This window comes from Quercus lobata, chromosome 1 (assembly GCF_001633185.2).
Source record: "Quercus lobata isolate SW786 chromosome 1, ValleyOak3.0 Primary Assembly, whole genome shotgun sequence".
NCBI lineage: Eukaryota > Viridiplantae > Streptophyta > Magnoliopsida > Fagales > Fagaceae > Quercus > Quercus lobata.
Window position 1 is genome coordinate 40,114,322 of NC_044904.1, and position 15,358 is coordinate 40,129,679.

Consider the following 15,358-nt stretch of genomic DNA (forward strand, 5'->3'; position numbering starts at 1 on the left):
CAGCCTAAAAAAAAAACATGGGCATGTACCCTACCTTGACTACATTGAGAGGGTTAACGATAATAGCAGAAGAGAAAAGCGTTGTCGGCGGCAGAGACAGCTCGCTTTCTGAACCCCAAAGTCACCCCAATCCCACCTCTTCAACCTGCTATCCACAGCCTAATCTTGGCTTTCCATCTACATTTGAGAACAATAGTGTTGAAGAGTAAGGTTAAACATGAAATTTGAAGGTCAAATATGATGATGATTTCAAAATTAAATTTGGTTTTCAAGCGAAACAATACAGTCAAGAAGTAAACTTGTTTTACTTGGAATTACACCCGTCCATTGATCCTTGAATAGAAACTCAGACAATCTCAAAAGCTTTCTACATGACTTGAGAACCTTGTCCCTACTCTCCGGACCCAAATTGTTCAAATCCACCGTCCTATTCTTCCTAATCAAAAAGTTGTCCACCGTAAAAATGTTTGGGCTAAGAACGTTTTTCCAGTAAAATTAAATTAAGAAATAAAATAATAAAAAAAATATCCAAAACAGTGTTAATTTGGTTAGTTAACGGCATTACTTGATAGAATGGTAACGAAAAGACTGAATTAACAAACTATGAAACTTAGAGGATTGAAATGACAAAATTGAAATTTAGAAGACTGAAATGACAAATCGTGAAATTTAGAAGGTCAGTTTTACATTTTAACCTAAAATAAATAAATAAATAATTGAGTATTATATGCATGAGTAAAAATGGTATGAAATATATAATATATATATTTTGTCACTTTTGCGTGTCGACATTTAACACTCACTCTCGATCAGTTTCCGTCAAAATGGTCAAATAAATAAATAATTGAGTATTATATGCATTAGTAAAAATGGTATGAAATTTATAATATATATATTTTGTCACTTTTGCGTGTCGACATTTAACACTCACTCTCGATCAGTTTCCGTCAAAATGGTCTCTTCCTTCATTTGTTAATGTAAATTTTGCTGGATCAAGCCCTAATTCTGGCTTATCCCTCATTTATCTCAGATCTTCATTCAATATAATTCACTTTTTATATTTAAAAAAAAAAAAGAAAAGAAAAGTTTCCATCAAATTCCCAGAAATGGAGGCTGCCAAAACTGCCGCCGTCTGCCACGTGGTGGCGCTGCCCTATCCCGGTCGAGGCCACATCAACCCCATGATGAACCTTTGCAAGCAACTGGTTTCAAAAGCCCCCGATATTCTCATCACCTTCATCATTACTGAAGAATGGCTCGGCTTCATCGGCTCAGACCCAAAGCCAAGTAATATAAGCTATGCCACCATACCAAACGTTTTACCTTCGGAGCTGATTCGTGGTAAAGATTTTCCTGGGTTCGTAGAAGCCGTGGGTGCGAAGATGGGAGCTCCCGTTGAGGATGTTCTGGACCGGCTTGAGCCGCCGGTGACAGCCATCGTCATGGATCCTTTCCTTGTTTGGGCTGTCGGTTTGGGGAACCGAAGGAATATACCGGTGGCCTCACTTTGGACCATGTCGCCCTCGGTGTTCTCAGTGTTTCATCATTTTGAGCTGCTCCAGCAGAACGGGCAATTCCTTCTTGATTTTTCTGGTGCGTTACTCAAAACCTTCTACTTCAATCCTGTTTTTTCTTCATTTCAATCTTCTTCTTTTCTTTTTTCTTTTTTTTCCTAGAAACAGTACCTTTTTATTTTTTAAGAAAGTAGAAACAGTACCTTTAGTTGTAGAAATTTATTAATCTTCTAGACTTCTATGATAAATAAAGAGCTTATAGGATCATATTTATAATAAAGTTTCAGAGGTGAAAATAACAAAATATTTAATATTTCAATCTAATACTAACAAAAATTAATAATAACTTCAGATCAACTTATTTTGTATAACCCATTGTCCGTGGTGGACGATCTCCTCGCTAGTGATAAAACTGGATATGTTTGTAATAGACTTCTGCTTGTTTAACCAAAAAATAAAAATTAATAATAACTAAAATTCTTGTTCATCAAAAAAAATAATAATAATAATAATAACAAATAAGTTATTTTTTAAATGGGAAATATTGCGTGTCAGCTTGAAAAGTAAGGACTTCTCAAAAAAGAAAAAAAACAGCTTGAAAAGTAAGGATATTTATGTCAATTTCTACCTCTACTTCTCTTTTTTTGATGAATACCTCTACTTCTATAACTACTAACTATATAAAAAGAGAGAGGAGCGCATCTACGGTAAACATTTGGTTTAGTAAATTTAGTGAGGCAAAACTCACCGTTTTGTATTTTGCTTAAGCTGGCTTATTTATTTATTTATTTATAATTTTTTATTGTTGAAATCTTTGTTCATTATAGATCAAAATAAAATGAAATAAAAAGAAATGTCAAGATTATAACATTTTTATATTAATTTCACAATAAATCCTAGATAGTAAGCTAATAGCCTAGTATTGATAGATAAAAAAGTGATTGTAGTGGTTGGCTCAATTTAAAACTAGTAACTTTCTCAAAAAAAATAAAAAATAAAAAAATAAACTAGTAACAACTTGTTTGTTTTGTTTGTTTTTTAATGCACACTTTAAAGTGGTGGTCTCAGTTTAAAATCAATAACAAAACTTCACTTAAGATTTATTAAGAAAATATTAAGAACGTAAAAAATTATTAATAAATATCAAACCAGATCTACTACAGCTAAAAATAAAAGTTATTATGAAAATGTTTATTATTTTGTTGTATTCCTAAACTTCTTTTTTTAGTTTAGTCAAATTTGGTGAGCCAAAATTCACTATTTCATACACAATTTTCTTTGGTTGGCTTTTTTTTTTAATGCACAGTTTAAAGTGGTTGACCCAGTTTAAAATTAGTAACAATTTGCCACCTATGATTTATTATGAAAATATTGTGAGCATAACATTACTCTAAAATAAAATAATAATATATCCAACCAAAACCCGCCATAGCTAAAAATGAAGTTATTGTGAAAATATTATGGTATTTTGTTGTGTTTCTAGACTTTTTTTTTTTAATTCAATTTTTTAAACCAAAATTCACTGTTTTACGCATAGTTTTCTTGGATTAACTTTTTTTTTTTCCTTAACACATTGTTAAAATAAAAAATAAAAAAACACACAATTTTACCCACCAATTTTTTTTTTTTTTTTTTTTTTTTTGGGTGGAAAAAGTACTATCTCATTTTATGTTTGGTGTAGTTTCATTCCCCCCCCCCCCCAAACTTTAAAGTCGAATAATTTCCTCATTTATATTTTGTAAACGAGCATATACCCCCTAATGTTACTCTCTTAATTAAACCATAACGAAATCTTATGATTCCTAAAATTCCTCCACTAAATTTTAATATCCCACAAATTTTCTTCATGTATTTTGAGTTTTATGTGGTAGTCTAGTCATACTTGGAAAGTTAGATTGGTGATGTATGGTGTTCTATTTGTTATCTAGAGACATTAATTTATTAGAGGTTTAAATCTTCTAGACTTAAAATTTTATCTAATGGAAACTTCGATGACATATGTCTTTTGTTACCTTGTTATTTTTTTATATTTGTTTTCTTGCTTAAAAAGGTGTTCATTAAAAATTAATTAAGCTAAACATTGTAGTTAGGGCCATACAATAAGATGATAAAAAAGGAATTATGAATAACAAAATCTTAATTGTAGATGGTTGTGGATATTTAATTTGATGAAAAGCTTCAATTGTAGCATACTAGCATATATCATCATTCATTGTGAAAATTTAAATATTGTGACAATATGTTATCAAAACTTAGTTGTTTATTGTCGGAAGATGATGAAATTAAATATCATTCTTAGTAGAATTTTTTAGTAAAAAGATATTGCCTTTAGTAAATAAATTTTAAGAAATTATCATAGTAAATAGATATTCATATGTTAAATAGCTATTTAAAAAATTATACTTGATATTATACTTCCAAAAAAAAAAAAAAAAAAATTCTTTCATTTTCTCACTCAAAGGCAGCATTTTCACGTGCAACCCAAACTAGTACTGTATCTATAAAGAGCAAAATGGTGGAAGTACTAGAGAGTTTTAAGGAATTCTACTTTAACTTGACTATTTTTTAGTTTTAAGGGATGTTTCATTGCTTCCTCACAAAATTTATTACCTCCAACTAGCTTTGCCAATACTTAATGTATTTTTTAATATTTCTGTATACTTAAGTTTTGAGATATAACATATAAGCTTGAGTATTTGTAATTATATTTTGTTGTATTAGATTGATCAAATTGGTCATGCAATTTTTCTTTGCACAATAGAGGGGTTTTCTCATAAATTTGACTTGTTCTTTTGTAGCTATTTTCAGTTTTTAGTGGCGAACTAAAATTTAACTAGGCAGAAATTTTATAACTAGCATAAATTAGCCTCCATACATACATACATATGTAGATTTACATGTGCACAGCACGCACACATTTGATATGTACATGTATACTAATACATAAAACTAATATAGTTTCACCCTAAATACTTAACCAAGTGCTAATGTGTTATCTGACTTGGATCAAACTAATTTATTCTTAAAATTATAAACACATGGAATACAATGATTGGCACATGTGGATTAAAATTTTCAATGAGACAAAATTACCTTCACTCTCATTCAACCTGATCCAAACAACCCAAACTCAAAAATCCCTAAATCTGAAAGGATGAACCCTTGGTTCCCAACTCCATATTCCCACTGCCCTCAATCGGCGGCCCCAACCCACGATGAAGAGTTCAAAAGGCAGCCTCACATTGTTGTTGAAGCTAACAGATACTAAAGCAATACAAAAATTTTGAACATTCTTGCTATACATAGAAGAGAAGAAAATTCATTTTCTTATTCGAAAAACTCTATAAGGAAGGAAGCTGTTTTGCTTGGTTGAAAATTTTAGAAATTAACTTGTTTGGTCTGGTTTGGAGTAAAAAGAGAGATCTTTGGAGGATTCTTGGTTTCTTTGAGTTGGCCGAAAGTTACTAAATCGGTGTTCGAATTTTGTCACATTTGGTACTGTATTGCATGAAATTTGTTGGTGGGCTATGGGTTTAATTAATGAGCTCTGTACCCATATACCCATGTCTTGGTCGTAACTTTCATGTGGATTTCTGTACAATCAATGTTGGAAGTTTCCTATTTTCTCAAAAAAAAAAAAAAAAAAAAAAATGTTGGAAGTTTCCTATAGACACTCCGTCGCCGGTACTCCATCTTCGGGTTAGGGTTGCCAGTTTTGGATTGCCAGTTAGGGTTGCCGATTGAGGTCATGGGATTACGGCGTTGGGGTTTCATCCTTTCAGATTTGTGGATTTTTGAGACTAGGTTGTTTGGATCAGGTTATGTGGGTGTGAGGTTAATTTTGTCTCATTTGAAAATTTTAGTCCACATGACAATCATTGTACGCCACGTTTTTATAATTTTAAAAATAAATTAGTTTGGTTCAAGTCAAATACCACACCAACACCCTATTATGCCATGTAGGACATAAACAAACATGACAAAAAGTAGAACGTTTTGCAAAGTTTAGGGACAAAAAATAAAATTTTAAAAATTTAGGAACAAAAAAAGAACTTTTATAAAAATTTAGGGATGAAAATGATATTTTACCCATATGTTTTACATATAAAATTTTTTACATGTAAAATATTTTATATTTTTAGAGTGAAACATTTGTGCATCTAAAATTTTAGATTTTAAGTTAAAAGTAATATTCTTCTTAAAAAAAAAGTTGAAAGTAATAAAAAAAAAATAGAATTATATAAATATTCACAAATTCTATTGCTTTTGCTCTAATTTTTATGAAGACTTGTAGATTTTTATGTAAAGAATTTGAACTTTTTTTTTTTCTTTTTTGATAGGAGAATTTGAACTATTATTATCGGTCTTTAATTCATCACTTTTAAAAGGCAATAATAATATTTTTGATTATATTTTTTATGAATTTTTCTCATCGACTAAAAATCTTGTGCTTTTTTTTTTTTTTTTAATATTCTTATTTTTATTTTATAGTTTTTGAACTTTAAAAGCTATTGATGAAATAAATAAATATTTTTTTTCTATTTCTTTAATGAAGTCAACATACAAAAGAAATAGTAGTTATATTAACTATAATATAAGAGCAATATATCAACAATAATTTTGTTAATATATATATATATATATATATATGTGTGTGTGTGTATATTGTAGAAAATAAAGAAAAGCATCAATGTATAAAATGACTTTTGGGGGAGGGAGGATTTTGGTTTCTTTGTTTGGGCCACGGGACATTTACCCTTAACTCGGCCCTTGGTTTATCAAAAAAAAAAAAAAAAAACCCACCCCACCCAACGAAAAGGAACCCCAAGATATTGGATTGGATGCACAACCCCTACTTGTAGTGTTGGATAAACTTACATTAGGATGGTAAACGAGCTAAATTTTGTCAAGTAGTGCATATTCAAACTTGGCTTCTCAGGAAAAGTCAAAAGGTCAAGCTTGGCTCCAGCTCGTGATAAGCTTAAAAATAGCACTTGAGCTTGAGCTCGTGAGAAAACCAAAAAGTTTGAGCTTGACTTAGCTTGACTTGGCTTGACTTGGCTTGATTAATTAATTAATCAAGCCAAGCTCAAGCTTAATATCAAGCTCAAACTCGAGCTCAAGTCAAGCTTTTGAGCTTAAAATCTAAAAAAATTATATTATCAAATACTTAAATCTCTAAAATCAATAAAAAAGAAAAAGAAATTAGTATACTCATTTTATGTAAAATAAAAATTTTACATAATTAAATTCATTTCATTCATCATTCCTTGTTTACAGCTTTAACAGTTGTTCAAAATACAAATTTTACATTCACGTTAGATGGTGAAAATCTAGAAAAATACTTGTTTGTAACTATTATGAATGAGAAAATACTCATATTTCATAACTTTAATTTAAATGATTGATAGGGAAGGATCATATGTGACCCACTTAATTAATTAATTTATTTTTAAATGTAACTATAATCTAAAGTGGTTCTTGGTCAGTTTACTGAGTTTAGAGGAAATGAAAAAAATTAAGGTAAAAGTAGTGATCCCATGTTGGCCATGTCATTATTAAAATGTGTAATGAGTATATTTAGCTAACATATATAAACTTATAAATGAGTCTATGCTTGAATTATTTTATATCAAGCTTAATAGCTCACGAGCTTATTCATAAACAAATTTTTTGCTTGGACTCGGCTTGTTTATTAAACAAGCCTAAAACTAAGGTTCAAGCTTGACTTATTTATAAACAAACAAATATGAATGAACTTTTTATCAAGTCGAGTCCGAGTTGTTCATAATCAACTTGATTCATTTACAGCCCTAACTTACATTTTTTTTTCTTTTCACTATTACTAAATTTAATTCACTCATACAAACGGCAGTTTAGCCTCAGCACATGATAGTAATGTTCTTTTATACTGTCAAAGTCGAGAAGGATTAAAATAGGCAAGGAAAAATAATGTGCAAAGAGCACTTGCGTCAATAAATGTAAAATGGCCCAAAATTTCGACCAACTAACTCAAAAAATTATCCACATCAATTTGTTTAAAATTGTGCATATTTTACCCACAACTACAGTACGTAGGTAAATTAAAAGATTATTGTTTGTGTGCAAAAGTATATTTTATTTATTTCTTAATTCACTTTTTCAGTTGGTGTGTGTGAGAGTGATATGGATTTTTAAAAAAAAAGTGATTATGTGAATGATAAATGAATATTTTATTGAAATAACTTCTAAAATCAATAATGTGGGTGTTTTTTAAAATAATTGTGTAAAAAAAAAATACAGGTTCTTATGCTAAAATAGATGGAAATTTTTGTATGAGCTGATTTAAATGCTCTTAAGTGTGAGTCCCAAAAATGATAAGATAGTGCGACAAAAAAAATTGTTTTAATAAATTGGAATAGTTCCAATGAAAAATTTTCACATACCTTGCTTTTAAAATTTGTCTTTGCCATGTGGGTGACAAAGAACGAGGAGATGAGCTCGTGGAATACATCCCGGGAGTTTCTGCCACACGTATTGCAGATCTTCCCATCTCTACTCAAGGAGATCATCTAAAAGCTTTGCATCGAGCTCTGGAATGTGTTTCATTGGTGTCGAAAGGGCAGTATCTTCTCTTCACTACGTTTCACGAACTTGAAGCTCAAGCCATTGATGCTTTAAAAGCCAACTTTCCTTTTCCTGTCTACCCTATTGGCCCTGCCATACCTTACTTAGAACTTGGAAATAATTCCTCTGTAACTAATGCTAACAATGGTGTCAACTATTTCCAGTGGCTAGATTGTCAACCTCCATCTTCGGTCTTGTATATCTCAATGGGAAGTTTCCTATCGGTTTCAAATGCCCAAATGGATGAAATTGTTGGTGGGGTGAGGGATAGTGGTGTTCGGTGCTTGTGGGTGTCACGTGGGGAAATTGGTCGGTTTAATGATGTTTTTGATGATATGAGCTTGGTTGTGCCTTGGTGTGACCAATTGAAGGTGTTGTGCCACTCCTCAATAGGAGGGTTTTGGACACATTGTGGATTGAATTCCACTCTAGAGGCTATTTTTGCTGGTGTTCCAATGCTTACTTTCCCTATTGCTTGGGATCAAATCTTAAACTGTAAACAAATTGTGGAGGATTGGAAGATCGGCTGGAGAGCTAAGAAAGGCGTGGGAGCTGGAAAATTTGTGACAAGAGGAGAAATTTCAGAGCTCGTGAGAAGGTTCATGGATCAACAAAGCGAACAAGGAAATGAAATGAGGAAAAGAGTGAAAGAACTTCAAGAGACCAGTCGACAAGCAATTGCTAAAGGTGGATCATCAGAAACAAATCTTGATGCTTTTATTAGAAATATTTCAAAAGGCCACAGTCATTAAGTAGATTGTTGCACCTTGTATGAGTTGTATCCAGTTATTAATTGAATTGTATGCTGAGTACTGTGCCATTAAGTTCATGTGGATTCGAATTGCTTGATTTTGGGAAAGTTCGTGAAAAGTAAAATTAAAGCTGTCAGCCTATCATACATATGCACAAAAATTTATTTGCATAATCAGAAGAGATTATGTTGCATCTCGTAATTTTTAATTATTATCTAATTAAGAATTTACTATCAAAAGTAATACTTTCCATTTTCAATTGGTCCATTTAGAAGGTAGAGACTCCGGAAACCTTCAGTCAGGAAGTGTGCAGTAGTAGGCTAGCAATCTTTTAATCGAAGTTAAAATTTTTATTATTATTCTCATGTGTAGTAATTCACTACAAATCGAGCTAAAAGTTTCATATGATGACATGATGATGGTCTTTTTGTTGATAAAATTACCAGCTGGTATAAAATGTCCGTAGCTGAAGTAACTGGCATATATATGTAATAAATTGCATAATGTCTTCTGCGTGGATATTTTCCTCAAGAATGGCTGTATAGGTTCGATATTGTTCACGTGAAAATTAAGACTACGGACAATGTCTTTCAGTTTGAGGTACCACATCATGCGTATTATGTCTTTTTTTGTGGTATTATTTTTTCACAAAAAACGGTGACAGTCTGTTTCTTGCGCTGTTGTTGCCCGTGTAATCTTGGCATGTCCCAAGCAACGAACTTTTGAAAAGATATTTTCTACATAGAAACAATATTTTCCACGTATGAAATAGTCTGTTTCTTCCTGTTGTTGCATGGGCATATTCCAAAGATTGAATTTCTATGGCCTAAGAATCCATGTATCCGAGGTTCTACATATATATATAATAGACACCAAGACCAACATCAAACACACCCTAAAAAGCTATCTTAATTTGTGAGGATGATACTTCCCTTATTCTTCATCTCTTGTCTCCTCCTTTCCTCCAGCAGTAGCTCCCATGCTGCTGTACAAGACTTCTGTGTAGGTGACCTCACAGCTCCTCAAGGCCCTGCAGGCTACTCTTGCAAGAACCCTTCAACTGTCACAGTGAATGATTTTGTTTACTCTGCCCTAGGCATTGCCGGTAACACCTCAAATCTTATTAAAGCCGCAGTGACACCAGCATTCGCCGCACAATTTCCTGGTGTCAATGGCCTTGGAATTTCTTCTGCTCGTATAGACTTGGCTCCTGGCGGAGTTGTGCCATTTCATACACATCCTGGAGGTTCCGAAATCTTAATTGTTTTACAAGGAACAATCTCTGCCGGGTTTGTTTCCTCAGCTAACACTGTTTACTTTAAAACCCTGAAGGTGGCTGACATTATGGTTTTCCCTCAAGGACTACTTCACTTCCAAGTAAATGCCGGAAACACTGTCGCCCAAGCATATGTTAGCTTTAGTAGTTCAAGCCCAGGTCTCCAAATTCTGGACTATGCTTTGTTTGGAAACAATTTACCTACCGAATTGATAGCAGCAACTACTTTCCTTGACTCTGCTCAGATTAAGAAGCTTAAAGCTGTTCTTGGCGGCACTGGTTAAGGTCTTCGTGTGTAGTTCATCAACCAATAAAAATGTTTCCAGAGATTCTCTTGCTTAATATTTTTGTTTGTCTTCGTGATTGAGCCTGTAAGAGTAGGATTCTTCAAAGTCTGGCAGTCTATAGCTAGCTAGGTTTATTAATAAAAATAAGTGTCTAGCGAGTGGTTTTTGTGTTGCTTTTGGAACTTTGATTGTACGCTTTTTAATGAGTGCATGTATGAATAGTACGCAATATTCTGTTGAAGGCAAATGCCTATGCCTATGCTTTCGACGAAGCAAGATGAATAAATTAATGCTTGATCTTTATTTTGTGTGTTCCAAATGGGATAAAGACTTATCCAACAAGCTCTCAGATAATAGGTGGTAAATTCTACAGAAGGAGACCATCAATTCATCATTTATATATGTGGAATTGCATTTTAAATTATCCACCATCAAATTCGATAACCTTATCAACTATTTTGTGTGGTATAAAGTTCTTGATGGGTCACGTGTGCCAAGACTAGAGTCATTCTCTTGTACCTTTTTATTTAGAGTTGAGCAGAGACAAAAGCCTATCACGATTAATTTAATCACATTGTCACAACCCAATCTACTCTAAACTCTTTCAAGGTATCCCCATTAGGAGCATGTCGACATCAACAGACAACCCAACTGGTCCACATGAATAAAGTCAGTGGCAGCTCCACACCTAAGCTTCACCACCTGACTTGCAAAAAAATCTATATTTATATTTGCTAAAAAATTAAATTAAATGCTAAACTAATTTATTGTGATCACCCTAATAAAAATGTTAAATATCTTGACTTGAAAATCAAAAGAATTTGGGTTAAATAAAAATAAGAGTAATATTACTTCCACAACAATTTTACAATAATTTCACAAGAAATCATATGTAATAAGTTGTTACTAATTCTAATTTAGGCTCAATATTAACATCACTTTTACAATAATTTCACAAGAAATACTATGTAATAAGTTGTTACTAATTCAATAACATCACTTTTAAATCTACCAATAATAACTTGTTGCATAAGATTTGTTGGGAAAATGTAACATTACTTCAAAAATAATTCTAGCCTCCCAAACATAATCCTTAACCCCTTAAAAAAAACTTAACTAATAACAACAAAAATTAACCAAAATAACAACAAAAATAACCCAAACAAAAACAAGACTAAACTAAATAACAAGTGTACAATTATTCAACAAAAAACCTATTAAGAAACTTGTAGGGACTAGGGCCCAAAATAGTGTATTGGGTCTTAGATCTTGTCCGAGGATATTGATAAGTCCGAGGAGGAGCAAGTAATTGTTAAACGTTCCCAATTAAAGTCTTAAAGATGGGGAACAAGTGGGAGGTAATCCGAGGAGGAAATCCTCCTCGGATATGATGAAAATAGTTCACAATATATACTCCATCTGTCAGCCTAATCCTCTAGAAAGCTCCAATAAAAGAGACATATTTCATGAACATACGAGAAGGAAGGAAACCCAAAAATATCCAAAGGGAAAGTTGCCACCACCGCATTAAATGCACTATAGCTACTTTTCTGGACGCATTTATGTAGAGAAAACCTCTGAACAGTACTATCTTGGCTACCACAACTCACAAAAAACTAGAGAGTGTGTCTGATAGGATAGTTACTCAAGTAAGGGTTCGGATGATCAACAAGTGGAGGGTGAAGATGAACGAAAGGAGGATATATAAGGTGAAAGACTCTTCATGGAGGGAGATAGAAAAAAGAAAAACAGAACACTGTAGTAATCAAAATTGTCTTTGTATTTAATTGTGATCAATATACATGATTATAGCCTCCTCGGGCCAAAAGTCTGTTGATGTCAATACATTTCGTTTGTGCCTAATTGTCATTTAATTTCATATTAGCAGTTGTTCAATTTATTAGGGCCTAGTTCTTTGACTCACTCTCTACAAATTTATTGTATTAGGCTCATTGGGCCGAAATCCCCTATACTTTGGGTTTGGGCCACAAATCGAGACCCCCACAATTGGCGTCGTCTATGGGAAAGAACTTGTGCGATAGAGAAAGTAACGGTCAACTATGGCAAATTTAGGCTCACATCAGGCAGAATCCATAGCATCTCAACATGAAAATCCTTTCACCAACCTTGAGCGTATGGGAGACCGGGAGGGCAGCGTGCATGTTACGCACACAAGCAAAAGCCATTCTCAAGTTGGGAGCCACGTCTCTCAAGAACAACACAATAAAGCCATGCAAAGGGAAATCGGCCAGCTGAAGAGGAAGTTACGCCATGCACAATGAAAACGAACTCCTACCCCGTCTAATTCCTCCTCCGATGATGAGAAAGATAGCGGCTATCGACGTAGATCAAGGACTCCTCCTAGCGAATCCTTTTCATATGAAGAGGAGAATCGTAGTGAACGCCAATGCAAAAGCCCCATACACAAAGGACTAGGAAATGATGTGATGAGCAAAGCTTTGAACCAGATTGCCAAGTTGTCATTACTCGCAGGATTGAGAGGGTAGCTCTTCCTCGGCGTTTCCACCAGCCAACATTCACCATCTACAATGGGCAAACAGACCCGATGGAGCATGTGAGCCATTTCAATCAGAGAATGGCAGTCTATTTCAAAGAGGAAGCCTTGATGTGCAAGGTGTTCTCATCCAGCTTAGGACCCGTAGGGATGAGATGGTTTGACGGCTTGAGGATGGGTTCAATAAATTCCTTCAAGGAACTTACTCAGGCGTTCAACTCTTGCTTTATCACGTGTACCAGGATCCCTCGGCCCTTAAACTCTCTACTCTCTCTGTCCATGTGAGAAGGGGAGACCTTGAAAACGTATTCAGACTGATATTGGGAGATATACAATGAGATAAAGGGTGACTTTGAGGACATCACCATCAGTTCCTTCAAGAATGGCCTCCCAGCCAAGCATAGTTTAAGGAAGTCCCTGACAGGAAAACCAGTCACCAGCCTGTACCAGCTTATGGATCGTATTGACAAGTATAAAAGGGTTAAGAAAGATCAACAACTGGGTAAAGGAAAGACTAAAGTTATCCCTCATGTGAGGTGAGATTTCAGGTCGGACTGATTCAATAACAACTAGCCTTGAAGAGATTATGCTGGCCAATCAGGGTCTACCAACACCCAGACCGTTAATGTAGTATTTCAAGAACCGGTGCATCAGGTCCTAGAGAAGATTAAGAATGAGCCATTCTTCAAATGGCCGAACAAGATGGCCGGAAACCCTTTAAGACGCAACCAGAGCCTTTATTGCCAATATCATCAAGACCAGGGACATATTATGGAAGACTGTAGGAATCTGTGGGACCATTTGGACCAACTGGTCCGAGAAGGGAAATTGAAGCAGCTGCTGCACCATTCTAGTGGCCAAGTGGGGCAGATTGGTTCGATCCACGAAGGGATTCTTCTTCAAGACCTCCTCTGAGAACGATCAATGTCATCTTCGCTGCCCCCGGTAGGACTGGTTCCTGCCTTTCCAGAGTGATGTTTGTGGCTTGGTTACCGACAGAAGACAGCAATTCAGAACCAAAAAGAGCCAGACTAGAGGCTCCACTAATCTTGGGCTTCTCGACCGATGATAAGATCGGAACCATCCAACCCCATGACAATGCTTTGGTGGTCACACTTAGGATAGGCGGTTACGATGTGAAAAGACTGTTGGTAGATCAGGGAAGCGCTGTCGAGATAATGTACCCTGACATGTGCAAGGGAATGAATTTGAAACCCAAGGACCTAACAGCAAATGATTCCCACTAGTAAGCTTTGAGGGGAAGACAGTTACTCCAAGAGGTTAGGTTATTGCCCATACAAACCGGTTCCGATGTGGTGGAAGTGGACTTCATCGTGGTGGATGCTTATTCACCTTATACGGCTATTGTGGCCAGGCCTTGGCTTCATGCTTTAGAAGCCATTTCTTCTACCCTTCACCAGAAGGTGAAGTATCCATCGAACGGTCAAGTTAAAGAGATTGTAGGGAATCAATCTATGGCTAGGCAGTGCATGGTGGCTGCCATCTTGCATAGGCCCAGTGCGGAGTCCTCGGCCCCTGCTGAAACGAATTCATAGCAATCAAGAACCCCGGTGCTATCCAACATTGAAACAACTGAGGAAGCGAAATGCGAAGATTTGGAAAAGGTTGTTGGTAGTGATTCAGAGAAATTCTTTCAAGTTGGCTCTTAGCTTCCTCCCCAAGAGAGACAAAAGCTAATCGAATTCCTGAGAAAAAACGTAGATGTATTCATGTGGGATGCTTATGAAGCCCCAGGGGTGGACCCAAGTTTCATTTATCATCATTTGAATGTCAATCCATCTGTTACCCCCAAAAAGCAACCCCCTTAGCGCTCATCTAGAGAACATTCTGATGCTGTCAAAGATGAGGAGACAAAGCTTAAACAAGCGGGGGCTATCAAAGAGGTTTTCTATCTTGAATGGCTAGCCAATACTGTGGTAGTAAGGAAAAAGAGCAGAAAATGATGAGTATGTGTGGATTTCACGGATTTAAACATGGCTTGTCTGAAAGATCCCTTTCCTATGCCTCAGATAGACCAACTGGTGGATACTACGGTAGGCCATCCTTGGATGAGTTTTTTAGATGCATTTCAAGGATACCATCAGATATTGCTAGCGCTAGAGGACTAAGAAAAAACAATTTTTGTTACTCCCACTAGAAAATACTACTACAAGGTAATGCCCTTCGACCTAAAAAATGCAGGATCCACCTATCAAAGGATGATGACTAAGATGTTTGAACCTCAGTTGGGCAAGAATATTGAAGTCTATATAGACGACATGGTAGTGAAGAACAAAGTGGTGTCCGAGCATGTGGGAGACCTCGGAAGCATTTTTGAAATTCCTAGAAGACGCGCCTTAATGCATCCAAATGTTCTTTTAGTGTGGGATCAGGAAAATTCTTGAGCT

The 15,358-nt window shown here is 34.9% G+C and overlaps 2 protein-coding genes across 2 annotated transcripts; both read left to right on the forward strand.

The window, feature by feature from the left end:
• The first annotated feature begins 936 nt into the window (after positions 1–936).
• Positions 937–9,001, forward strand: LOC115990089 (UDP-glycosyltransferase 87A1-like). The gene is made up of 2 exons (XM_031113956.1): positions 937–1,593; positions 7,980–9,001. The coding sequence occupies exons 1-2, from the start codon at positions 1,107–1,109 to the stop codon at positions 8,870–8,872; spliced, it is 1,380 nt and encodes a 459-aa protein (XP_030969816.1). The 5' UTR covers positions 937–1,106; the 3' UTR covers positions 8,873–9,001.
• A 729-nt stretch (positions 9,002–9,730) lies between these two features.
• Positions 9,731–10,738, forward strand: LOC115990098 (auxin-binding protein ABP19a-like). Its single transcript, XM_031113963.1, has one exon. It carries the CDS (start codon positions 9,794–9,796, stop codon positions 10,430–10,432), a length of 639 nt encoding a protein of 212 aa, XP_030969823.1. The 5' UTR covers positions 9,731–9,793; the 3' UTR covers positions 10,433–10,738.
• Positions 10,739–15,358: the final 4,620 nt, after the last annotated feature.

Excerpts from the sequence above, each read along its gene's own strand:
- LOC115990089 (XM_031113956.1), top strand. The coding sequence starts at position 1,107 with ATGGAGGCTGCCAAAACTGCCGCCGTCTGCCACGTGGTGGCGCTGCCC. Across the intron at positions 1,594-7,979 it reads ATTCCTTCTTGATTTTTCTG|AACGAGGAGATGAGCTCGTG; the intron begins GTGCGTTACTCA and ends TGGGTGACAAAG.
- LOC115990098 (XM_031113963.1), top strand. The coding sequence starts at position 9,794 with ATGATACTTCCCTTATTCTTCATCTCTTGTCTCCTCCTTTCCTCCAGC.